A 25,636-nucleotide genomic window follows, 5' to 3' on the forward strand; every position below is an offset into this window, starting at 1 on the left:
AGTCAAAAGTGCAGTGGATGGACAAGTGGGAGTGGTGTTGGTGGGACAGGGGTGGTACTGGCTTCTTGTTTCCCCTCACACTCAACAGAGGTCTGGATCACATTTAAAACACATGTTACTGCTCTTTGGCTGTGTGCTATTTGGCAAGTCCAGAGGCTACAGACACTGATCAGGGATTTAAGTGGACTTGATCACTTGTCAGGCAGACATTTAAAGAGGAAGACGGGGAACACTCAAGCAAATAAAAAGACAGCAGGACCAGCAGGGCTGACACCAACACAGACCAACTTAGCTCCTCAAAGCTTTTTTAATGTTTGCCCACATCTAAGAGGAAGACATTTTGCGGCTACTTCTGAACCTCAAAGTTTTTTTCCCCAGAAGGATTTACAAGATTGTGATCTGGAGAACTGACGACTGACAGAGAGGATGTTAAACTAAAATGCTGGTATATTGTGACCTCTGAAATTAGCAGGAAGCCAGAAGTCAGCAGATTTTCAGGAGTTGGGAAACAAAGAAAAGAGTAAAGAGTACATTTGTTTTTGAAGGGCTTAAATCACTTTGGACAGAAGAGGGAAGGACAGTTTTGATCTTTTGGTTCATTTCAATCTAACTTCTTTTGAACACCCTGCTCTCTGCATCAAAGCTTCTGCAGTAAGAGGTGCATGTTTTAAAGCCTCCTCCATTTGGTGTGTCTGGGTCTTCGTGACAGGTTACGTCTGGCTTTGAAACACACGCACTCTCTACAGTGCAGCTGTAAGATCAAGAGTTTGGGTTGCAGATACCGGTGCTGAGAATCGGGTGTGTTGTGTGTGTGTGTGTGTGTGGTCTGAGGCACTCAGCTGGTCTGGGAAACTGAGTCAGCCTTGTACTGCTCTTGCACTGCGGAGTGTTTCTCAGAAGAAGAGAGCAGAGCCAAGAGATGAAGATGAAGATGAGCGGGACTCTGTGCAGACTCTCCTGCTTGGTAACTCTGTTGGTGGAGCTAAGCTGGATAAACGTTGGATACAGCATGCATAGAGAGGCAGGAAGCAGGGTAAGTGTGATGTTATTAAAAACGTAATATTCAAGCAGCAATGCCAAAGAAATTCTTAATTTCTGCTTTTTCTATCTAATGTGAAAAAAAAAATTTCTCTTTGGTGCTAGAAATAACTTGGATTTATCATATTGTTAGACATTCAAATACTGCATTTCTTAAATTATTGGCTGATTCAGGGCCTGGTTTTTTTTCTGTATTATGTAACTTTTTTCTTGTCCTCACTCATATCATAAAGGCTTGTTGCTGCCCCTGCTGCATGCTCACGTGTGCCCCGTTCAGTTCACTCAAACTATAATCCTGTGTGCTCTTACATGTGGCTAAAAGAGGAACTACACAACTTTGTATCTGCGTCAGAGAACCATTTCAGCCTCATCTCTCCTGGCATGCTAAATTTGATTTTCATTCATCTCCATTATTCCTCAGTAGTGGACCTCCCGTCTCTATCTTCTCTTTCAATTCCCGTCGTCCCTCTCTCAGGCGCTCTTCCCTCTGTTTCCTATTAGTAGGTCCGTCCCATTAGAAATAATGATGGGGAAACCTCCTTATTTTTTCTGTTGTTTCTTTGATTTAAGTGGAAGCAGTTACTCAGCCAACTTGCCCCACCCTCTGCTCTGAAACACACTGAACACATGAGAGGGCTCAGATGGTTATTGTCCATTGTCCAGAAGATATGAAGCAAACATTATGCAGACAAGTGCAATGTTCCAAGACCGGCCTTTCTGATGTGCCTTCTTTAATCACCTTAAATAAAAGAGCCTTTACATTTTAACTCCTCTTTTTGTCAGTTCTCATATTCAGCTCCCAACCCTGGATCTTTACATACATTTCCAACAAGTTATAACTACAACAAAACAAATGAAATATTTTACACTAGAAATCATTTTGAAAAACATCTCATGTTAAAAAATGCTTGTTTGTTTTAATTATGGGGTTTCATTCTGCTTCTACTTTGTTCTGGTCTATGTCACCATGGCAACTTTGCCCTACTGTGGTTGCATGACAGGTGGCTTTACAGTTCTCTCCCAGCCTTAAATCACAGCTCTTCTCTTCTTAATGGAGAGCTGCCAGACATAATCTGATACTTTAAACTTTGTTCCAGTATGTGCATGTGTACATACAGCTCATGTCTTTAAGTGCATGGCACCGCTTCTGTACCTTCTCTTAAATCTAGCTGCATGTCTTACTGCTCACTTATATAAAGGCACACTATTTGGTAGCAGAGCTGTGAGACTACTCAATGAACAGTCTTTAGAGATAGGAAGGCATACAGGCAGACAGGAGCAGATGCACAAATTCGCTGCAGCAGCTGTTGATAATCACACTCTGACTAATAGGTGTGACATCAGGCTAAGTGCTCCAAGTCACTCCACAGCATGTCTCATATCAGCCCAGCCTCGGTGTTAGGCACGTTGGCAGGAAGTGATGCACATGGTGTAGATAAAAATGCATTTCAATTGACCAAGTTCAGTAAACTATATTTTACTTGTATAGTTTCTTCCACCACTAACTCAATCGGCATGATAGCAGCTTTGACAGGCTAAATTTAGGCACAAAACGATTTAATTTACAGTACTGTCATTCTTTGTTCTGTACACTGTGGTCCCAACTGGTCGAGCTACAGGACCCACCAACTACTCCTTCATTAACAATTGCGACCATTTTTCAGTCAATTACATTTATTTCAAGAAAAATGGTGAAGTTTGGACCTCAGACAGTACAAAGCATGTCAGAACAAAGAAAGTGAATGAACCAACTTTAAAAAAATAAGTGCTTCATAGACTTTTTCAAAGCATTTTTCTTCCAGGCACACATTTGCGACCCACTGAAAACGTCCCTGTGACCCACTTTTGGGTCCAGACCCACCAGTTGAGAACCATTGCTTCACACTAAATTTCCCCTCATCATGAACAAGTTACCAAACGTGTTGCCTATAACTGCAGCATTCTTGCAAAATGACAATGATTAATGAAATCAAATTTTCCTGTTCAAATTTAAGATTTCAGATTTCTGTTGACTACTTCTTATTACTGTGCTGAATTTTTCTAATAATCTATTCTTACAAAGCTGAGGTTTATGAAAATGCTTTCATTTTCCAGGTTTAACCTCTGCCAAAACATAAGTATTGAAAAAGTAAAAATTCTCCCCAAAGGGTTGTAAAACCAAATTTCTCAAAGTCATTAGAGGTTATACTTTGGAGAAAAAAAACAGCCATCTATCTCTAAATTTCACTCAGACCTGAAATGTCCACCCACAGTGGTGAGATAAAAGCAAGTAATAACTAAAAGCAGTCATGTCCAAAACGTAAAGTTCCGTTCAAAACTTTATGACAATCTTGACAGCTTGAAACACTGACGTCTGTCAGCATGTTAGCTTAAAGGGTTGAGAGACGACTAAGGGGATGAAAACAGTGACACATCTGTCCAATAGTGGTTGCAATATTTGCTGGACTTGCTGGAAAAAAAAGAGACATTGCAACTCTTGGGGAATCTGAGACGTTTGGTTTTTGATGCATTATTAATTTGTCCTTGTTTATTCACATTTATTCATCTTTAATATGTTCAATGTTTAGGTAGCCAAAGTAATATTAAAATACACTAATGGCACAAAGTTGATATCAAAAAACATTGTGCGCATGTCTTTGCTCCATGAAAACCCTTCCGTTATTTTTGCAGGTAATGAAGCAGTGGGAAAGGAAGGTGCGCTCAGCCTCCAGCCTGGACGAACTGCTGATGCTTGCAGACTTCCCTGACTGGAAGTTATGGAAGTGTCGACTGAGTCTACAACAGCCGGAGAGTCTCTCCTCCCCACCTTCAGCGGGCTCACACCGCTCCACACGATATGCTGCTGAGTCTTACAGCCTGGAGATACTTAAAGGTTATTATGCAACTGACAATATGGTTCATATTAACGTGTATGTGTGCTGGGTATGACAATGTAATTTTCCAATTCAGCCATAGATGAAGAGTGGCAGAGGACTCAGTGCATGCCGAGAGAATCATGTGTCGATGTGGCCAAGGAGCTGGGCACAGACCCCTCAATGTTCTTCAAGCCCCCCTGTGTGTCTGTCTACAGGTTTGTATTACATGTCACCGCATGAAAAAATAAAACACTTCACTAAGCCAAGTACTATAACACAAAAAAAAACAAAAAACTGCAGTATAATGCCAACAAGTATTCAGTCACGTTGAATAACTGATCACATGGATTCAATAATTAACAACGATTATATATGACCTCTAGAAACTGCAGATGGGAGGGCCCATTAGACACTTAAATGATGTGTAACATGTTACCATAAATCACTGTAATGTGTTTATCGGATACACAGCTACAGCCAGCTGCTGGTTGGCTTAGCTTAGCATTAAACCACTAAACCACTGTCGATCACAATCAGACAAACACAACTAACTGCCTCCTTTAATTTGTTTAATGACTACATTATATCTTGCTTGTCTAAACTGTGTAGCATATAGCACAAATGACATTTGGGGATTCATGAGGTCTTGTGTTTTCTTGCCACAAGCAGCAAGTACCTTAAGGTTTTTTGTTTCTGTTTGAATTACAGCAAGATCGAATATTTCTAACTTTACTAAAACAGCAGCATGTAACATGCTCATTAAGGGGTGTTAAGAAGGGTTCTTTGGAAATGATGAGAGGCTATCACCATGGGCATCAGAATAGCTAAATCCAATAAGGAGACATGAGTTTCAGGTGAACAGGTTTATTTAGTCCTGATAAGTTCTATGACGAGAGTGACAGACAAACCACACATGACATGTTTGGCTGCCGCCCCATGTGAAGAGCCAAACGTGAAGAGCCAAACGTAAATAAGCTTGGAGCAGGTGTATTCAATCTAACTTATTAGTGACAGAGTGTAGACCGTAACCAATCAAGGGTGAGGGGAGAAATGGAGAAACCAAGAACTGTACTAAAGGAGGAGGACTCTGTTACCTTTTAACAAAGCCAGTAGAGGTGCTTTCCTGTTTACAGTAGTTGTGCTAAGCTAAGCTTTCTGTCCACTGGTGCATCTCAGCCAAAAAACATTTCCCGAAATGTTGACCTGCTACCTTCCATTAAGTCTTCTTTATTTCATTTGGATGATTTTAGGAATCATTAAGCAGTTCTTTAAGCATTATTTGGTGTTGTTGACTTTTTTATTTTTTTAAACCAAGGATCATAGTTTAAACATGGAAAACTCCCATGAACAACAACAGCCTCAACTTCTCAGAGTTAGCTACAACATCTTATAGTATGCTCTGTGTAATTCATAAGTGTAGAAGTTTAAGTTGTTTTGCATGCACATCACTTTACCCAGATGTGAATTTGTTTCCTACTGACAGGTGCAGTGGCTGCTGTAATCAAGAGGGTGTCACTTGCAGAAACACAACTATTGAATATGTGAATAAAACTGTGAGTGTCAGATCTCTGCATACCCTTTCATGTTACATTTTCTGAGGGTTGTAGTTTTGCAATGGCTACACTAGTTTACATTTGTCTTAAAACAATGTGTGTGTTGATGTTGTGTTTTTCAGGTCCTTAGTGTAATCCCATTTAAGTCTGTACCAGAACCAGTGCTAATAAAAGTAGCTAATCACACAGAATGCAGATGCATGGAGCCAGCCATCATACGCCGTAATGCTCAACCTGGCAGCAGCAGCGGGTGAGTTGAGAAGTCTTGTGCAGTCGTATTTTTCAAACAATTGTGATGTGATGTTTGATTTTAGTTCTAATCCCCCTGGTTTGTTTGCAGCTGCTCTCCAATGAGCCAGCTGTCAGACGCAGAAGACTCGAGGAGACTTTGTGCCAGTGGGTTGATTTGGGATTGTTCAACAGACAGATGCATACCCTACCCTTCCAGTGCACCAGGTGTGTAATTACGTGTGTGCAAAAAGTAGAATAGCCCTTTGATGCAAGAACATGTAATGCATAATACATCATGCCAGGTTTTTTTTGCACACTTGGAGCAGCACCAGCTCTCTATGGGGACTTGGGTTGGGAACATGAGTGTCACTGGTCATGTTGCTGGCCAAGTCTGGAAATTGGTCTGGTAGTTAGAGAGATGTTAGTTCATCTCCTGAGCACTGCAGAATTGCCCTTGAGCCCAAAACCACCAACTGCTCAGGCGGTCTTTTATGTAGGATATATAGGATCATTTTGCTACTCAGATGTGGGTTTTTTTTGTCAACTTAGATTTTTAATAAGGACAACATTACATTATGTTAAGTATAAGCACACTAACATTGATTTAGAGCAGTGGTGTCCAAACTTTTTTTTCTTGCAGGCCAAAATTGTTGTGATAGAATCACTCATGGGCCACAGGTTGTTGGTTTTTTTTGTTTTTTTATAATATAATAATTTAATAATCATTTTTTAATTTTTTTAGTAATATTGTAAGGAACCTTTTGTATTTTGACCTGTTAAAAAATAACATAAATACACAATAAATAATTTCAGTGAGAAACTATTGTGTTCTAATTGTTTTGAAAAAATAGTAAGGCTTTGTGGATCAGAATCAAAAGGTTCACAGAAAAAAACTCTTTAATAAAAGGACATCAAATACATTCTATATCAATACTCTGCTTGTTCACAAGCAAAGGTTCATTTTCATAAAAAATTTGGAAAAAACTCAAAACTGTTTGTACTGCACATTTTCTATTTTATAAATATATTTCAGCCCTCGCGAACATATAACAAAAAATAACAAAATATGCTATCTGAATGAGGCCCCTTTATTCTTTGATTGAAGTCAGGGGCCACAAGAAATGGCCACCTGGCCCCACTTTGGACACCCCTGATTTAGTGTGAACACACACACACAAAAAAGCATCCTTTTGTACTTTTTTGTAACTTACATGCCCAATTATTACCTCCTCATCAGAGTTTCCACTCGGCTCCTGGATGCCCGACTGTGAGATAGATGTCGATCGCTGTGACTGTCTTCCTAAAACAGTACCAACTCCCCAGACAAGACCAATCCACCGCTGTCATCTCAACTCTTCTATCTGTGCCAACAGGCATCAGCGTTTTGATCACAACTCCTGCAGGTATAGCTTAACTATGTGAAGGCATTTGTTAAAAACATTTAAAAGAATATGTGAAAAAGATGTTGGCAATAATGAAAATGGATTGGAAGAAAAATCAAAGGGTTCGGGAAGAAGGGAAACGAAGTGATCATTTGTGCTGAGTTCATGTTTATCAAGTGTAAAGGCAAAGTACAACATCTGGTTTCATACGTACTTGGTTTTAATGATCATGTTTTTGTTTACAGATGCAGATGGCCCAAGTAGACGTTCCCTGGAGAAATGTATTTCGACAACCTGCTCGCAAAAGATGTTTGTGTGTTTAAAGGCAGAGAAAAAGACTTATAATTTATTTACAGTCCTATTTATGTTGATCACTTTAACTAATTGAAATGATATTAACTCAAACGACTATGTTAATTGATTTTTTTTTAACGTGACTGCTTTTTGTTCCAATCATTTTGAAACATTTTATAATTTGTCCATTTGTTCTTTGTGCACTGAATATGTAGTTTATATTAAAGATTATTTTTATATCATTTGAACTTGCCTTGTATTCATGAATTAGTTCAAAACAAACACCCACATTTGTTTTTTATTCTTGTTCATGCACTACCTTATGTCCCCTTTGTTTCCAGTTGCAGAGAACACAAATGAAGATTTCAAAAGCTTCATGGGCAACATGAGCTGTTTACATTTTGTCATGAATGGATAATTTGTTCAGTGAACAACACCCACTAAGAATAATTGTGTAACGACTAACAGGCAATGACAGCGCTGTGACCTAATAATCCTGCCTCTCAGATCTCATTTTAATACAAAGTCTATAAAAAAAGATTGACTCATCTTCTGAAGTTTTCTCATTTTACGACAATAAATGGAAAGAATTAACTGTAATGAGATTTGTGTTTCTGATTCATTGGAAGAAAAAACACACCTGTTTGGAAAGCGAAAACAGATTTGTGCAAAGTGTTTTAAATAGATTTCACAAAACACTTGTTTGTCCAAGCATTCATCCCTTGTCTTAAGAAATCATCATGTTGGAACCTTTTTTTAAAGCCATATCCAGAATTAAGATCATCTGTGAGCTGTCAATGATTTTGATGAATTGCAGTGTAAATACAAGTAAAGCTGGAAGACTTGTGAGTGTAGAGGGTGAAGGAAATGCACTAACAGGAAAGAATCAATAAAGGAAAATGTAATCGAGCTTGCAAGAAGAATGACATTTGAAAGACGATTTATTTTTTCGTCCAAGGCGTTCATCTCGGGCTGAGTGACGAAGAGGAAAGCCTTCAAAACAACAAAAGAAATTCCTTGTGCAGCTGCAATAATTGTTACGTTGTTAGCTTCTCTGCAAAAACGATTGTGAAGTTAGGCTAAAATATCTTCTATATTTTTTCTATGGCAAAATCCTACTGAAGTGTAAACTACCAGAAACACCACATGGACTGCACCTAAATCTTAACAATCCCAATCATCTGTTCTGTCATTGCAACTACTGTATGTCATTGCAGGTGTGTTTTCCAACGCCTAAAGAAGTGCTATATTGCCTGTGAAGTTGTTACACTGAGCACAATATACTACACCCTTCCTGACCAGCCACGTTCTGACCAAACACATTACCAACAAGCACATTCTGAACGGGCACTGTACTAGTATCTAGAAAACCTTGAGGCTGTGTCCATTGTCAAACATGTATTTACTGCACTTTAGCACACAGAGAGTACAGGACTGTTGCAAAAACTGGCTTAATTAATTGTTTTATACAGCAGAATGCTTCAGCTGGGCATTTTCGTTCTCCTGTTGATAATTGTCAAAATTGTGAAAAAAAACCCAAAACCTTTACTTACTGTAATTTCGATAGAAACTGTACAAGTAGCTGTTTGCTGACATGAGAGGTGCGTTATTGTTAATAGTTATTTGCAGAGAAAATCTATTCTGTTCTATTTAATTACCGTATTAAAGACTCCAGGCTAAAACTCCATGTTCTCTATAAGTTTTTAAAGACTTGCTGCAGAGGAAATGCATCTTTTTTGTTGAGTTCAGAGTTGACTTGTAAATACGGCTTGTCATAAAACAGGATCATTATTGGTGATTGCGGTTCGTTTGCTGTTGCCTGGTGATGGTATTGATATCCAATGTGGTTACCGTGTCTTTGTTCTAGTGCTCAATAATGTAAAACATTAAAGGATGGATTTTTGTTGGCATCGGAATTGATTATTTGTTTTCAGGATACAAAATGTCTTAATGTCATCAAGTCTCTTAACTACAGAAGGAAGGTGTTCGCTGCTAAAACAAGCTCTCCTTTGGGTGTTTGACATGACGCTGTACCTTCATAACAACAACACAGTGGTACTGTTGGTTACCAAGTTCAGATTATAAAGTGTAGGCATAAACCTAGCCAAAGTATCAGCTCATAGACCTTCCTTAAAAAAAATATATGTTTAACCTTATTTATTTAACCTGACACAAAACTAAACATTAAAAACTGCTCTTTTTATTTTGATCCAAAATACCACACAGACCTGGAGTTACAAGGGGTTCTGTCTCCTCCTAGCTGCACAGTTTGTGAACTCCAGTTTTCTTAATTCCTCACAATTACATCCAATAACATTACAACATATAATCCCTCTGTTTTGTATGTACGCAGACAATTAATCATTCATTATAAAAATGATTTCATTTCAATTATAAAACATAGGAGCAAAGACTAAGATTTTCATCTTTAAATATGAGAGTATGATCTTCATAGATGAGAATTTTCTGAGGGTGAGAAATCTATTACCAACATTTGGCAAGCAACTTTTATTTAGACTTTGGATGTTATTCCTTAAAAACAAACAATTCTCTATCAAGTACATGGTGTTGTTTTCCCCTTTATAAGCTTGCATTGCTTCAAATACCGAGTATGAGGTTGCCAACCTTCTTATCTTGGAGCTCCCTGCTTGTATTTCAAAAAAATCCAAAAAAAGGAGGAAAAGGGCATCCATTGCTGTCAAAAATCAGCATTAGCTGGATTTGTTTTATTGATAAAATATTTACAGAAGAGGCCAACACAAACTTTATATAAATAATATAGTTATGTGTTATTATCATTTGATGGATTTGCGTTGTCTAAATTTGACAAATGTGTGTGGTAAACCCTGTGAAAAATCCCTCTTTTAAGCTATTCTATGCAGAAAATGTTTAAAGAATAAAAAGCTTTAGACTTAACCCATCTATCAGGCTAACGATAATGCATAGATTTTTAAAAAAGAAACTGCACCCTTGTTCATATTTTATTTATGTAATGTCATTTCTGTGACAGTCCGTGACAGTCAAAATCTAGAGATTATTGTGCAATTTTGTTTTCTGTCTGGAATCCTCTTAAATCCTCCGCCCTTCGAGTGAATGCCTGCCTGAAGTTCAATCTTGTTTCACCTCAGTTTTAATCTCCTTCCTTTTCACCTTGTCTGTCAATTTTTTTGTAAGCAGATGATTTCAGTATTTCAGGTTTCAATTTCAACTATCCCTAATTTGAACTACCATAAACTGAGTATTGGCCTGACAGAATATACTGTATATTTGTAGATGGTTGTAGATCGTCCTTTGAACCAAGGTAAACAACAAAAAGTGTATATACCTGTTTATTTACATTTCATGTGTATAATTCATACACAAAAATGGCCATTATTCACAGTCTGGCTGAGATGTCATTGTCACAATGGAGCTGCACATTATAACGTTGTTTTCTTTCTGTCTGAGGTGACCAGCATGACTGAAATTTTTTCTGACACACAAGTGTGGATATTTCAAGAGCTCAAGTTGCAAGACAATCTTCCACGATGAGGAAGAATTGTGTAGCTTAGATGTAATGTTATAACCTCTTTCCCAAATGCACTACACTCCTGAAAATGTATCAACATTGCCGAGGTAGACTGAAGGTCTGAACGCAAACAGTCAAATCTATTCTCCCTGACTTTTAGCAGACTGAATCCAGCGGTTAATGGTCTGTAACGTTGACTCGTCCACTACAGTCATTTATTCACTTTACTTTGCTACACCTCAGCTGCCTCTGTTGTTTTCTACCGTTATGTTTTTAGGAACATCATTTTAAATATTGCAGTGAAATCAATAGAGAATCATTAGAGGGCGCTTCTTCCTGAACACATCTTACCCAGGCCTACCTAAATTACCTGAGGTGTTGCTGACATTTTCAGAAGCTCATGTGCTAATGTGTCATTCCTGGGAGAGACTAAAGCAACCTTTAAAGACGAGAGTGTTGTTGTTATTGTCCTCCGGCGGCCCCGATTCTGATTTATAATTAACATGTAAGTGTGTTCCTTCAAAATCTAAATTCAGTTGTTCCTCATTATCTTCATGCAACGGCCATATTCCATTTATGTCAGTCCAAGTAAGTGACTGAAGTCGTACTGTTGTCTTAAACTGAAAAAAACTATTGATAGTGAAATTAAAGAGGGACATCAGCAATAAGATGGATGACCTGTCTACTTTATATTACAGCAAACATGAGCATTCTGCCATTTCTCAGCTCAAGTTTTTAAAGTATTTTTTGAGGGAGTGAACCAGTGTTAGCTTTAAGCTAATTTGCAGTCACTTGGCAGATCACAATGAAAACATCACAGTAATGAACAGCTCTGAATTAACTAGTCTACAACACAGCACAACATAATACAGAGTGACAGAATATAAGAACACACACACACACACACACACACACACACACACACAATGTGTTGGGCTGTGTTTTCATGGTGTACCTCTGTGTCACTGTGTGTTATGTGTCTAGAGTTGTCTGCATGATTCAGTGCTGTTTTATAACTGTGATGTTTTAATTGTGATCTGCCAAGATCACAATTGTGTGACAAGATGCAATGGACATAATTTAATTCATAGATGCCAACCCACAGCTATGACACATCTGTCAAAGCCTGTAGAAACTTTGATGATAATATCATGAGAGATGTCACTGTTTACATCATACAAAGCTGCTAAATCTAACTGATTACTGAATTTATTTAGGCTTTTTTTCATGAACTTCTGTATAAAATGTATGTTTGAAAATTGCCAATTGAGAGTAAAAGTAAATTTTACTAAACTAAAATGTTTTTGAATTGAATCCTTTTAAAGAAATACCTGTACATGGACAGTTTAGAAAAAAAATAGATGATCAAAGTCTTGGGATTAAAACGACATACATTAATTTAGAATTATATGTTTCAAGTTTCTGTTCTATCTTTTTCTTTTTAAACTACTTTCTTAGCGTCATTTTTGTGCTGAGATGAGTTGTCGATGCTTTTTTCACCTTAAAAATTAGAACATCTTTCAGAGACCGTGCAGAAAACATTGAATAATGGTTCAGGAAGTGGAAGAAGAAAGTCAAGGTATTATGAAGGTGTGATCAATCACACTAGAATATTTATAGTGAATGTGTTTAAATATTCAAACCTTTCTACAAATCTCTGCTGTAGATTGTTAACTTTTGGGGGACGTTTATATTTTCTTCAAGAATAAGAATCCTATACAAGTTTAATGAAAGGGTTCTTACAAAGATGTGATCATATTCATTTATTAATTGTATCATTCCTGCTACGTAGATGCTTGAGACCTTACAGGACGCAAATATGGCAAAGTGAATACAGCACTGTAAAACAAACCCTATCCACACTGAATTGTACACCCACTCCTCTGCATGATCCTCTCCCACTGTGAAACACCAAATGGAAGGATTGAATGGTGTTACATTTGCCATAATAATGTCAAGTGAGTACAGTGGTGTAGAAATGAGATGGGTTACAATCCGTCACCCGAATGTACTTGAGGTTTCATCATGCAATACAAAATACAACATGATACAGTGCACAAATGCCTTTTATATTGATTTCATATTGTTGTTTTTCTACTTTAAACGAATTCAATGGTACAATATGTTCAAAACAACTAGCACCTAGTGTCTGTAAAAACTGAATTTCATCGAGGAATACAATGAACACTGCATATAACTGCACATTCTTTTAATCGAGTACAAATAGTCTGTTTGTTAAATATATGCATTTACATTCACAGTTCATTTTGAACAGCACAGCTCAGTGGACATTCTGTAATCAGAGTTTTAAAACGTTTCACTTCAAATTCACAGCCAGCACAGCATATGACATTTTAAAAAATATACGTATATACACAAAGAAACAGGGTGCCGGTTGAATCTTAAAAATCACTAATCAGAAGAATCACCACAGATAAACAGATACGACATATCAGAGCACACTCACTGAACTTGAAGCCTTTGGCAACATCATAGCAAAAGCACATAATGTTATTCATGATAAATGATTTTTAGTATTTCAAAACATTCAAAGCACTCCTTGAGTCATGAAGGGTCATCATCTTGAGTTTTAAAGCATTTATTATATTTTTTAGCTTTTATGTAAAGCCTTACTCTGGTCTCTACTTTGATAATATATCTTTTCATTTCTCCAAAAACTACGTTCCTCTATGGGAGGTTGTTATAGTTCACTGACTCCCCAAAAACAGTCTCTTTATCTCTAAACTATTACAAATTCCACATATCCAGTGTGAGCTCAGTTTAAACCCTCCAGAGGTATATGTACAGATTTTTATCCATGGGTTTCACTTAGTGCTTGAAGTCATTTAAACTGCTATTTCAAGTTGTCTCCAAATCAATCATATATTAGAGTTCTTATAAAGATGCACAACTTCAGCAGAATTAAAGCTTGGTAGAAAGATGGTTTAAGTGTATTTGTCCCTGAATCTTTTATTCAAACACAATTTTATTCTGGTGACTTTTTCAAACCATTTACACTTACAATTATGGTTAAGTATGGGGGGGGGGGGGGGGGGGTGTCAAGAGAAAATCTGAACATTTTTTCCCTTGTTTGATAAAATGTTAGTTTCCAACCAACAAGTCAATAAGTCTGTAGTAATTTGCCTTCATTTGATAGGATGCTTGAGAGAGACGGGAAATAACAGAACAGAACTTTGGCTGGGTAACAGGACCACGAACTGAACATCCAAACAGGACAGTTGCCTCTGTATAAGGATTGCCTGCTCTGCCAACTGAGCAGCATCCAGCACAATCCAGCACACAGCCTTGATGTTTTTTACTGTGATATGAAACAAGGATTTTCTTAAATATGTGGACATCTACAAAGGACAAAGGATAAAAATAATTGTATTATTTTGCATCATGAAAAGCTCAACCCTGTTTTCTAGAGCGTTCATTCATATACTATCAGTTGCTGGTAGAAAGTAATTAATGGTTTTATCAACATGATTAGAATACATTGTTATTTAACTTAAATCAGCCAATAAACCTTTACATACAAAGAAGGGACACTTTATTATTGTTTACATGAGCCTCAGCTTTGTGCAGTGCTGATTAGAACATGTTTTCATGGTCACAAACTGAACACTGCTCATCTGTTACACCTGCTGGACTTCAGCGTGGTAGCACTGAGAACATAGATAATACAGTAGAAATGCAGAGATGCTATGGAAAGAGTTTTTTGTTTTTTTCATTAGTATCTTCTAATAGCAATTAAAGCATTGAGCGTTGCTACCAGCAGCAGCTTATAATCGACCAGATCAGTAGTGGGTTTTGGCAACGGTAGAGTCTGTGCTGATTTGTCAGAAATCTTTATTTTGACCTTTACCTTCTCAAGTACTAAATATATTAGGAGCTCAACTCACAAGAAAAGTTGGACACACAGAAGCTCACACTCATGCTCTTTTTCTCACTCTTACCCACAAACAAATGCATAAGCAGACATATCTTACACATAATCCTCCTCACATCCTTCCTGTTTGCCATTTACCGCACTCAGACTCATCATGGAGTGATTTGTGCTGCGGATAGAGGTCACGCGGGTGTTATAATGAGTCGGGCTCTGTGAGCTGCGTCCATAGATGTTACAACAGCAACAACACAGCTGTTGGTTGAACTGCTTCTGGAAGCTTTTGCTCAGCAGGTAAAGGGCAAAGGGGTTGAGGCAGGAGTTGGTGAAGGCCAGGATACGAGCAATCACGCTGCACAAAAAGTGAACCAGGGAAGTGTCAACCTGAGAGACAAGAGGATGAGGAAAAAAATAAAGGTGGAAAGAAGTAGAGGTATGCATATATTAGATGTTGAAAACAAGAGAACATCATTCACAAGAAAGCACTCTGAAAAGACACAGATTGAGGGTTTTTTCCTCCTGTTGTTTAATCTGAAAGCATTCTATTATATGCACAAATTCAGATGTATGCAATATGTTACAGTGAGCGATTACAGACCCCTTTTACCTAAGTTGTTCTCATTTATTTTATTCGGCACAGCAGAACATTTAATTAATCATGACCTCATCCTATTAGCTACACAACCTCCAGAGTTTGACGAGTAATTCATTTGTGGATGAAAATGTTACTCTTTTTCCACAGTCTCCTGTTAGACTAACAGGCAAAAGCAATTCAATGTACAAAGCTTACGTGGGAGGGAGTGTAACGTGTTGATAGTTGTTTACCTGGGAGTAGTGGTAGGAGCGGTATAAGTAGATGATGTGACTTGGAAGCCAGCAAATTGCAAAGAGACCAACAAACACCAGAACTGTCTTTGCCAAGCGCTTTCTTGATTCAACCTGTTGGTTGTAGAAAAAAAAAAAAGTCAAGACATAGTTGCTGCTGTTGATGCCAGAGTTAACAGGTCTTTTCTTTTTGTAACATTTATTATTGGGGGATTTGATAACCAATTATATGACACAGGTAGGCAATAAATATGACGATTTTATATTGGGAGTCAAAGCTTTAAAAAAGTCAATCAATAAACTATAATGTATAGTCAGGCTAAAACCTAAAAACATGATAATCCTTCTGTTATCAAAGTAAATACAATTAAAAAGAAAGTATAGTCAAAGCCTGGAGTGTACTAAAATAGTTCCGTACATTATTAATATGGGGGGAAATTAATAATGATATTTCTATAATGTACAAAAAGGGGGAGGGAAGGTGTTCATGGTATCAGAGTCTTATTCAGAGTGTAAAACCCTTGCATTAAAACCAGCATTTTTAAGTATTGCTAAAGACAGTTCATTTGTCAAGACTGAGTTAGACGGGTACACGTTTGATTGAAGGCTCCCTCGCTCCACAAATCAATTAAACAATTATTTGTTTCATTGATTACATCATTGAAAAAGAGTCTCAGTCTGTGTCTCTGAGATGTGTGATTCAGAATCAGAAGAACCAGCAGATAGAGTTTCATAGGCTATTCGTTTAAATAGGTCAAATATTGGTGAGTTACTGCTCTGCTGAATAGCAAATACATAGTATTAATGGCCCCATTTTTTTCCATGAATGCAATGTCAATGTCTACAGGTCTAACAACTGCAAAGCTGATAGCTAAAAGCAGATTGTCAGTAATCTTAGACAATCATGATGCACCTATGGGGACACTTAGGCTGGATTTGGAGCGCATAATAGCTCCTGAGTGTCTACTCATATTAGGTTTTAGAAACTAATGGGATGATTGTAAAAAACTAAACTGCTCTCAATTCCAACCCATCATCAAGAAATGTAAACGGCATTATTTTGAAATTACATAAGAAATGATTTCTAATACTTTACAATACATTTATTTTATGCGCATAAGGCCCCAAAACTTTTTTTAAATGTCTTTTTAGTTTTTCCACACATTGCTTTTCAACCAACCACGACAAAAATGAAAATTCTAAGATTGTATCCTCATTGACTGGCATGACCCTGACCTGTCGCCTTGCATGCAAGTTTCCCTCCACGGGCAGGTTTGTGGCACTGCTCATCAGGCTTCGGGCGATGAAGGTGTAGTATACCGATATGACCAGCAGGGGAATGACATAGAAAATTAGAAACGAGGCCATAGAGTGGATCTTAGGGTGCAGATCTCCAGCATGAGGATAAGGGGCGCAAGTGATGAAGCTTTCATTAGTGGAGGTGAGGTTGAAGGTGTGGAGGTCGGAGAAAACAGCCTCTGGGATAGCGAGGATTAGGGCAAAGATCCAGATGAGCGCTGCCCGCAGGACAATGCTGGCAGTGGTTCTTGATGTTTGGATGTCCAAAGGCTTCACGATGGCTCTGTACCTGTCAGCCAGTTAGTTAGTTAGATAGATAGATAGATAGATAGATAGATAGATAGATAGATAGATAGATAGATAGATAGATAGATAGATAGATAGATAGATAGATAGATAGATAGATAGATAGATAGATAGATAGATAGAGAGTGAGAGAAAGTTTAGTAATTGTCTGACATAAGAACCATTTCATACCATAATCCAATATATCACTTAACTTTTTTGGTATTCTGTGGTATTTTTTCAATATTTTTTTTCAATAAGGACTTCACTTTTACATCAGGGAGCTCTGTTTCGATATTTCGCTCAGATCAAACATTATGAAGAAGATCATTAAGAAGACTCTCAGGTTCACTTACATCTCTCACCAAATAACTTCCATTGGACTGCCTTAATCATGCCTTTATTTCTAGCACTGTGGAAAGTTGTTATTTGCTAGTATATACAGTAAAGTACAGAAAGCATACATTAAGTGTCTCACTCAGTGACAGTTTGACATGTGGTGTGACTGCATGAGGGTATCACCAATCTTCCAGTTAGTGGTGTTTAGTCCCTTTGAGCTGCAGGAACTATTTTGTCATATCTGCCAAAAAACACCAGAGAAAACAACGTAGGTCCATTCAGAACGGTGCTGACAAATACCACAAGAAAGGAAAACTGTAAACGTTCAACTGTGTTTGAAAGTAAAAAAAAATAAGCTGCATTTGATTGGCTCTGACATAAAGTTTCGACAATAGGCGTTTGTGGCACATTAACACTCCTTTCTCCAGCAGCTTTCTCACCAGTGATGCATCAACTGTCGCCCACACATTGGTTACCTTTAAGCCTTCAATTATAATCATTGATTACCAATATACACTGAGAAGCTTTCCAACCACAAAACAAAAAAGTTGTATGTACACTATCTGGAAATCTATAACCCTAATTAATCCTCAACCCAAAAATGATGATTTAAAGATATATTGAATCTTCAGTTTCAGAATGACTCTCTGTGTATCTAATTCTTTCTCAACCAACAAAAAAGCCCAAGGTCCCCCACAGTTCTCAAATAAAGCAATAGTGAACCTTTCAGCCCTGACAACATCTAAAGACATAAAACAAGACAGATTGCCAGTTGCTTTATTTAGACAGGGCACAAACTGACAATATCAAAGGACTGTTTTTATGTGCTAAATGGGACTCTTCATGACAAGTAACCGTCTGTAAGCCACTATAAATTAACATAAACTCATGCCAGTAGCTGGGAGCCAGCTAACAAAGAATGAAAACAATGGTCTCAAGTTGAGTAGCATCCTAAAGAGTCTTCTACACCCTCATAGACATGTTGAATGTTATCTATCTATCTATCTATCTATCTATCTATCTATCTATCTATCTATCTATCTATCTATCTATCTATCTATCTATCTATGTTGGTTAAGAGGAGGAGCTTCTGAAACAAAGACCTATACCCCCAGGGTGATTGACAGTGTGTCACAGAAGAACTCTTATTCTTATTCCAGTGGCCATCAAACTGTTGAGTTCACTGATTTGACATCAGGGGGGGAGGGGGTGGGGGTCTTTCTGTGACTGGACTAATACAGAGAATATCTGCAACTTCACTGTGCACACCAGTTAGATTTGAACTTATAATAACATATATTTATGGCTGGTATTATTTGCATGTTTGGCATGACAACTGAATAGTTGTGAAGGTCAAATTAACAGTAGAAATGCTGTATTCAGATAAAGTGACAAAACATCCTTTATAAACATAAAGCTTGATTTAAAGGTAGCCTGCTGTTTAAAAATTAAAAGCACCTTAACAATCTGTATAAGAAGCATGACTGTTATTGGTGATGGAGGTAGCCTGTATCTTTGTTCGCTCTCGTGTTTTGAAAGGCTGCTTTATGTAAACCCAGTGCACACAGACATAAAAGACTCAAAGCAACACTTTTTCCTTTCCACACTGACTGCCATAAAACTTATTAGATGTATGCATTTTATTCAGATTGTGTCAGGGATTCTTCTTGTCTTAGTTTTGCAGGCACAAGTCCGACCAATGTTATTTGACTTCAAAGTTATATTTTTTCTTCCAGAAATGAATTAATGATTGTCTCTGAAGCAACAGACAGCCTTTATGGTTTTGCATGCTTCAAAGCCTAAAGAGAGGCTCATTGCTCAGTCGTGCGTAATGCAACCCTGATCAATATACGCGTGTTAAATGTGTGCTTTCCGTAATGGTAAAGCTCATGGTTTTAACATAACTGATTGCCTGTAACCATATTTATGACAACAAAAAAATGAAATATTAACAATCTGTCAGCGATATTAATCGTTACCTTGGTCAACTTTCATTAAATTGTACTATTTAGAGAGATAGATAGATAGATAGAGAGATACTTTATTGATCCCGAGGGAAATTCAAGATCAAATTTATGGGTTTTACTTTAAATTAAAATGTTAAAAACGTAAAACAATAAAATCAGTATCCTACCTATCAGCAGAGAGGGCTGTAAGAGTGAACACAGACACCCCAACAGAAGTGAGTTGAATGAAGGGGATGACTTTACATCCCACTCTCCCGAACAGCCACTCTTCTGACAGGTAGCGGCTGGCGTCCACCGGAGCGCAGGTCACCAGCAGTAAAACGTCCCCCAAAGCCAGACTTGACATAAACAAATTTGGCACATTGCGGATGGATTTGGCGGAACAAAAGGTCTTGATAAGCGTTATGTTGCCTATTAGTCCAAACACGATGATTACACCGTAAACTGATGCGATGGCCACGCCGGTGAACCACATCGTCCGTGTCGAGGTTTGGAGAGCAGTGACGCTGCGCGACGCGTTTCAAACAGATGCTCCATCTCTCCCACAGTTAGGCTCAACACTGGCCAACCATTTATTTCCCATGTCAAATTGTCTAAGAACACTTTTTACAATATTTCATGTATGTAAACATTTGGTAGCAAATGTGTGACTGTTGTATTTAATTATAGAAAGAATAATCAAATTAGAATAACAAAAATAATCTGGAGAGAGGTTGAAGTTGTGGTACTATTTTGTGAAGAAAAAAAACCCCATTTAGTCTTTTTTTCAGTCTTTTATTGACTGCACATGGTGTAGTTAAAACCTTGCAGTGGACCTAACAGCCATAAAATAGGTAAAACAAATGGCTAGGGACAAAATAATTTTGGATGATGTGAAACAATTAGTCCTACACTTAAATGGTCAATAGGCTACTGCATTTTCCCCCGTGATACATCTTGGATTCATGTGGGTGGCTATCAAAAAAATTACACACATAATTGCTATGCTTTACTGAAACATGATTTAAGTACAACCATTTTACTGAACTGTTCAAATCTAGAGATGGTTGGGATGGAAGAGGGGGATTTCTTACCAAACAAATCCTTTAAAAAATGGAAGCACATGCTGAGTCAAATCATTAATGCTTGCTCAGCCTTGCCTGTCTTTTACTGACCGTTTATTTATACTTGTCACATTGATATATTTCATTTTCAGTATTTGTTTTTATGAGACAGGCTAAGACCCGTTGACCTTTTACAATTTGTGCTTTTTTTCCCTGGATATGTATGATGATAAGCTGCCATTAGATATTACTCTCATAAAAATAGATGTTTCATTTGAAAAGAACTGAAATGTTATACACTGCCTTCGGCAGAATGAATGTGGGTTGAGATTAAGCGTCTTCATGTTAAACCAAAGTCTGTAAGACTACTGAACTGTAATGCTTTTAGCTAAATTGCAAGGACAGTTTGCTATAGCAAACCCATAATGATAATGCTGACATGCTATTGTTGAGCAGATTTCATGTTTACCAGATCTTCATGAAACCTGCATTCCAGTGAGCTAACGTGTATTTTATTAGCTCTGTATAAACAGAATAGATAAGGCTGATGGAAATAGGGCCTAATCTACAAATAGCCTACTTAAAAAACAGATTTATTGTACTGGCTATCAACTACTATATGAAAGTCCCAGACTATTTGACCAGAAGATGGTGCTAATTGTCAGATGAGGGATCATCAACACTCACAGTAGACCCCTTCTGCACTTCTCCTTTGCTGTGTGAAATAATAAATACTGAGCCTTGATTAACTTCTTTTAAATCCTACTTAGCTGAAAATGTTATGGGCTAGTTTAAATTGAAAGAAAACTCATTTCTATGATGGAAAAAAGTTGTTGGTGGGGGACCTGTACTGTAAATACCCAAAGTCCAGACAGTAAGTGAGGTGTGCGTGCGCCTAAAGAGTTTCTATTGTGTGACTATTTCCTGTTTTATATTGTATCACTTCCCTCTCTTTATTTCTAACCCATCACCTCTCCCTCCCGTTTTTCTCTCTGCGAGTAAGGAGAGATCGTTTTGCAACATTTTTAGGTCAATATGAATGACTTCTGACTTCAAAGTTGGAAAACTTTTGATTGGTTGAGGTGACATGAACTTATGATATTAAGTTAACACAACATTTTTAATTATTAAATAAATTAAAACTAACTTATGATGTTATGTTATCATGACTTGTGTTTTTACAGTGCACTAAGCATGACATCAAATGGACCCCTTGTTATCAATATAGCCATACACTAGCACAGCAGAAAATAAACATGGGAAAATATACCATTTATATATTACTCATGTTAAAACTGCATGCATACTGAGAACTTGAGTCAAGTTCAGAGTTCATGTTTAAAACATTATCTTCAATGTTGCCCAAAAGTGGTTTAGATGAAGTCATGAGAGAGTCAGTCAAGGGAAATGTGTTTTCATTGACTGATTGGTCCAATGTACCTGATTTTCTGGTGGCTCTGGGTTTTTTATTACTATACCCAGGGATTCTTGCAGAAAATGATAACTCTATGGACCTTCAACTGCCTCAGGGTAATGGAAATTCACAGGTAGCAGGGATGAGAAATGGCTTATAGGCTTTCAGCAAGGCACTCAAGAAAGCAAATTGATCCATGAAGTACTCTTAGGTGATGCAATGACATGTTTCTTCACAGGCATCACAATACAAACACAAAAGTACCGTCTGGTAATTCAGCAGGGTGTAATATGCTGCAGAGAAAGAACACCTTTAATCCGTTTATGTTTGGTTTGTCAAGAACTGCAAGGCAAATTACATGATAAAAAAATAAAGGAGCTCCTGGGGTCCAGATTCAACAAGCATAAATACAATGTATTATTATTATTATGACAAGACAGGACTGCCAGGAGGATGAGATACAATGGTTGTAGGATTTTTGAAGAACTAAAAATATCAGACTCATTACATGCTCATAATTATAGACCTGTAAATGGATAGATTTGTCTGTCAGGGTGTTTGGATGTAGAAAACAAAAAATCACTAACAAAAGAAGAGGTAACAAAATGATCTTCCGTTGCAGTTGCCTTCCTGTGGGATGTGGGACATTATGCTGCTAAATGCCACAGTGAAGCTGTTGTTTGGACTTGCACAGAGTACAGCAGTTCATGCACAAATGTCAATTTTCAACTATAACTACACTCAACAAAAATATAAACGCAACACTTTTGTTTTTGCTCCCATTTGTCATGAGATGGACTCAAAGATCTAAAATTCATTCCAGATACACAATATTACCATTTCTCTCAAACATTGTTCATAAATCTGTCTAAATGTGTGATAGTGAGCACTTTTGCTTTGCTGAGACAATCCATCCCACCTCACAGGTGTGCCACATCAAGATGCTCATCAGACACCATGATTAGTGCATAGGTGTACCTTAGACTGTCCACAATAAAAGGCCACCCTGAAATGTGCAGTTTTTGCTTTATTGAGGGTCTGGGGACTCAGAACCAGTCAGTATCTGGTGTGACCACCATTTGCCTCATGCAGTGCAACACATCTTCTTCGCATAGAGTTTATCAGATTGTCAATTGTGGCCTGTGGAATGTTGGTCCACTCCTCTTCAATGGCTGTGCGAAGTTGCTGGATATTAGTGGGAACTGGTACGCGCTGTCGTATACGCCGGTCAAGCACATCCCAAACATGCTCAATGGGTGACATGTCCGGTGAGTATGCTGGCCATGCAAGAACTGGGACATTTTCAGCTTCCAAGAATTGTGTACAGATCCTTGCAACATGGGGCCGTGCATTATCTTGCTGAAACATGAGGTGATGTTCATGGATGTATGGCACAACAATGGGCCTCAGGATCTCATCACGGTATCTCTGTGCATTCAAAATGCCATCAATAAAATGCACCTGTGTTCTTCGTCCATAACAGATGCCTGCCCATACCATAACCCCACCACCACCATGGGCCACTCGATCCACAACATTGACATCAGCAAAGCGCTCACCCACACGACGCCACACACGCTGTCTGCCATCTGCCCTGAACAATGTAAACCGAGATTCATCCGTGAAGAGAACACCTCTCCAACGTGCCAGACGCCATCGAATGTGAGCATTTGCCCACTCAAGTCTGTTACGGCGACGATCTGGAGTCAGGTTAAGACCCCGATGAGGACGACGAGCATGCAGTTGAGCTTCCCTGAGACGGTTTCTGACAGTTTGTGCAGAAATTCTTTGGTTATGCAAACCAATTGTTTCAGCAGCTGTCTGAGTAGCTGGTCTCAGACGATCTTGGAGGTGAACCTGCTGGATGTGGAGGTCCTGGGCTGGTGTGGTTACACGTGGTCTGCGGTTGTGAGGCCGGTTGGATGTACTGCCATATTCTCTGAAACGCCTTTGGAGACGGCTTATGGTGGAGAAATGAACATTCAATGCCCGAGCAACAGATCTGGTTGACATTCCTGCTGTCAGCATGCCAATTGCACGCTCCCTCAATGCTTGCGCCATCTGTGGCATTTTGCTGTGAGACAAAACTGCACATTTCAGAGTGGCCTTTTATTGTGGGCAGTATAAGGTACACCTGTGCACTAATCATGGTGTCTGATGAGCATCTTGATGTGGCACACCTGTGAGGTGGGATGGATTGTCTCAGCAAAGCAAAAGTGCTCACTATCACACATTTAGACAGATTTATGAACAATGTTTGAGAGAAATGGTAATATTGTGTATCTGGAATGAATTTTAGATCTTTGAGTCCATCTCATGACAAATGGGAGCAAAAACAAAAGTGTTGCGTTTATATTTTTGTTGAGTATATATTATTCAAACCTTAGCTGTGGCTATACTAATTTTTGTTTCTCCTGCTTTCATGCAGTAGTAAGTAGGTCACAAAAATGTTATTTCTGAATGAACACTTAGGTGTGCATGGCAACAAACTGACACAAACTACTAAGCCGATTTATAAAGAGTAACCTTTCACATCTCTTGTGTATCTTTTTTCCAGTATTGTGTTTACCTGAAAGTCCTCACATAAAATTCCCTGTGCTTTGCTGGCAGTGACAAACACTGGACATTGTTTTTATTAAGCCTTGTTTTGCCCCCCTGTCATAACTGTGATCCCATTTTAGTATTAACTGAGTTAGTGATTAAACAAACAAAATATAGCTTAATCATAATTCATAAACAAATGGAGCTTCTTTGGGAGTTGCACTCATGCAATATGATGTTAGTCTAGGGTTAACAAACAATTGCACTCTCAGAAAGAAGCACCACATGTAAATAGGCCTAACGAAATGACAGGATTTTTTTTTTTTACTTCAGTAATCTTTCTGTGGCATTATTGTGTTAGATTTAACTTGCCTGCTCTTTGAATCAGTCAATATTGTTTGTATTTTTATAGGCTTACTGATCAGAATTTGATTACAGTAGCTTAATGTGTTGTCAAATCCCTGATCACAATCTTTATTTGATAATTCAACTATGATCCTTGGAGTTAAATTAGCTTCACTATAAGGATTTAACCTAAAAAATATAACCCATATTAAATATGTCACCGCTGCATACAGGGGTAGTAGCTTATTTTAGGCTTATCATCGAGTTTCACACAGGAAGTACTAGTCACGACGTTTTCAAGGCTGAAATTACTTAACCAACTTGTTTTAGCATTTTGTAGTTCTGTGAAGCCACGCAAATGCTCTTGATGGAAGACTACGATTTACACAAAATGGCCATGAAATAGACACGGTTTCTCCTTGTGGTTGCGTGTTCGTTAGTGCGTGCACCCCCAGGTGATTTGCCAAGTTCTCGTCAAACCAGTCTGACAGGAGTTAATGCGTCTCTCTTTCCAACAACAGCACACAGTCAGTTTTTAGCTGCACCACCCACACACTAAGACTCTTGGTTTTGTCGATCCTCAACGCCCCTTGTCTGTCATTCTTTGTCTTGCAACATAGATTATTTAACAAACAAAACAAAATACAAAATCACTCTTTATTTTACGTTGCGTTGATGTCAGAAATTACAACAAGATGTCGTGCTAAATGTCTGTTGATTGTGTCTTTAGTTAGATTTAACAAACTTCACTGAGACCGCTGTTTTCTTCTGTAGTCATAATAACCCCTGTCTCATTCAGGAACGGAGTATCCATGGGAAGTCAGGTAA

General features: G+C 38.0%; 2 protein-coding genes across 2 annotated transcripts; one reads left to right on the forward strand and one right to left on the reverse strand.

Annotated features, from left to right (window-relative positions):
- The first annotated feature begins 23 nt into the window (after window positions 1-23).
- vegfd (vascular endothelial growth factor D) lies at window positions 24-7,601 on the forward strand. Its single transcript, XM_079339580.1, has 8 exons — window positions 24-1,033; window positions 3,709-3,910; window positions 3,988-4,108; window positions 5,377-5,446; window positions 5,569-5,696; window positions 5,787-5,902; window positions 6,915-7,080; window positions 7,305-7,601. The coding sequence occupies exons 1-8, from the start codon at window positions 920-922 to the stop codon at window positions 7,321-7,323; spliced, it is 936 nt and encodes a 311-aa protein (XP_079195706.1). The 5' UTR covers window positions 24-919; the 3' UTR covers window positions 7,324-7,601.
- Window positions 7,602-14,844: 7,243 nt separating this feature from the next.
- grpr (gastrin-releasing peptide receptor) lies at window positions 14,845-19,945 on the reverse strand. The gene is made up of 4 exons (XM_079340083.1): window positions 19,633-19,945; window positions 16,812-17,163; window positions 15,576-15,689; window positions 14,845-15,134 (listed from the first exon to the last, which is right to left on the reverse strand). Exons 1-4 carry the CDS (start codon window positions 19,938-19,940, stop codon window positions 14,850-14,852), a joined length of 1,059 nt encoding a protein of 352 aa, XP_079196209.1. The 5' UTR covers window positions 19,941-19,945; the 3' UTR covers window positions 14,845-14,849.
- Window positions 19,946-25,636: the final 5,691 nt, after the last annotated feature.

This window comes from Symphodus melops, assembly GCF_947650265.1.
Source record: "Symphodus melops genome assembly, chromosome: 3".
Taxonomy (NCBI): domain Eukaryota; kingdom Metazoa; phylum Chordata; class Actinopteri; order Labriformes; family Labridae; genus Symphodus; species Symphodus melops.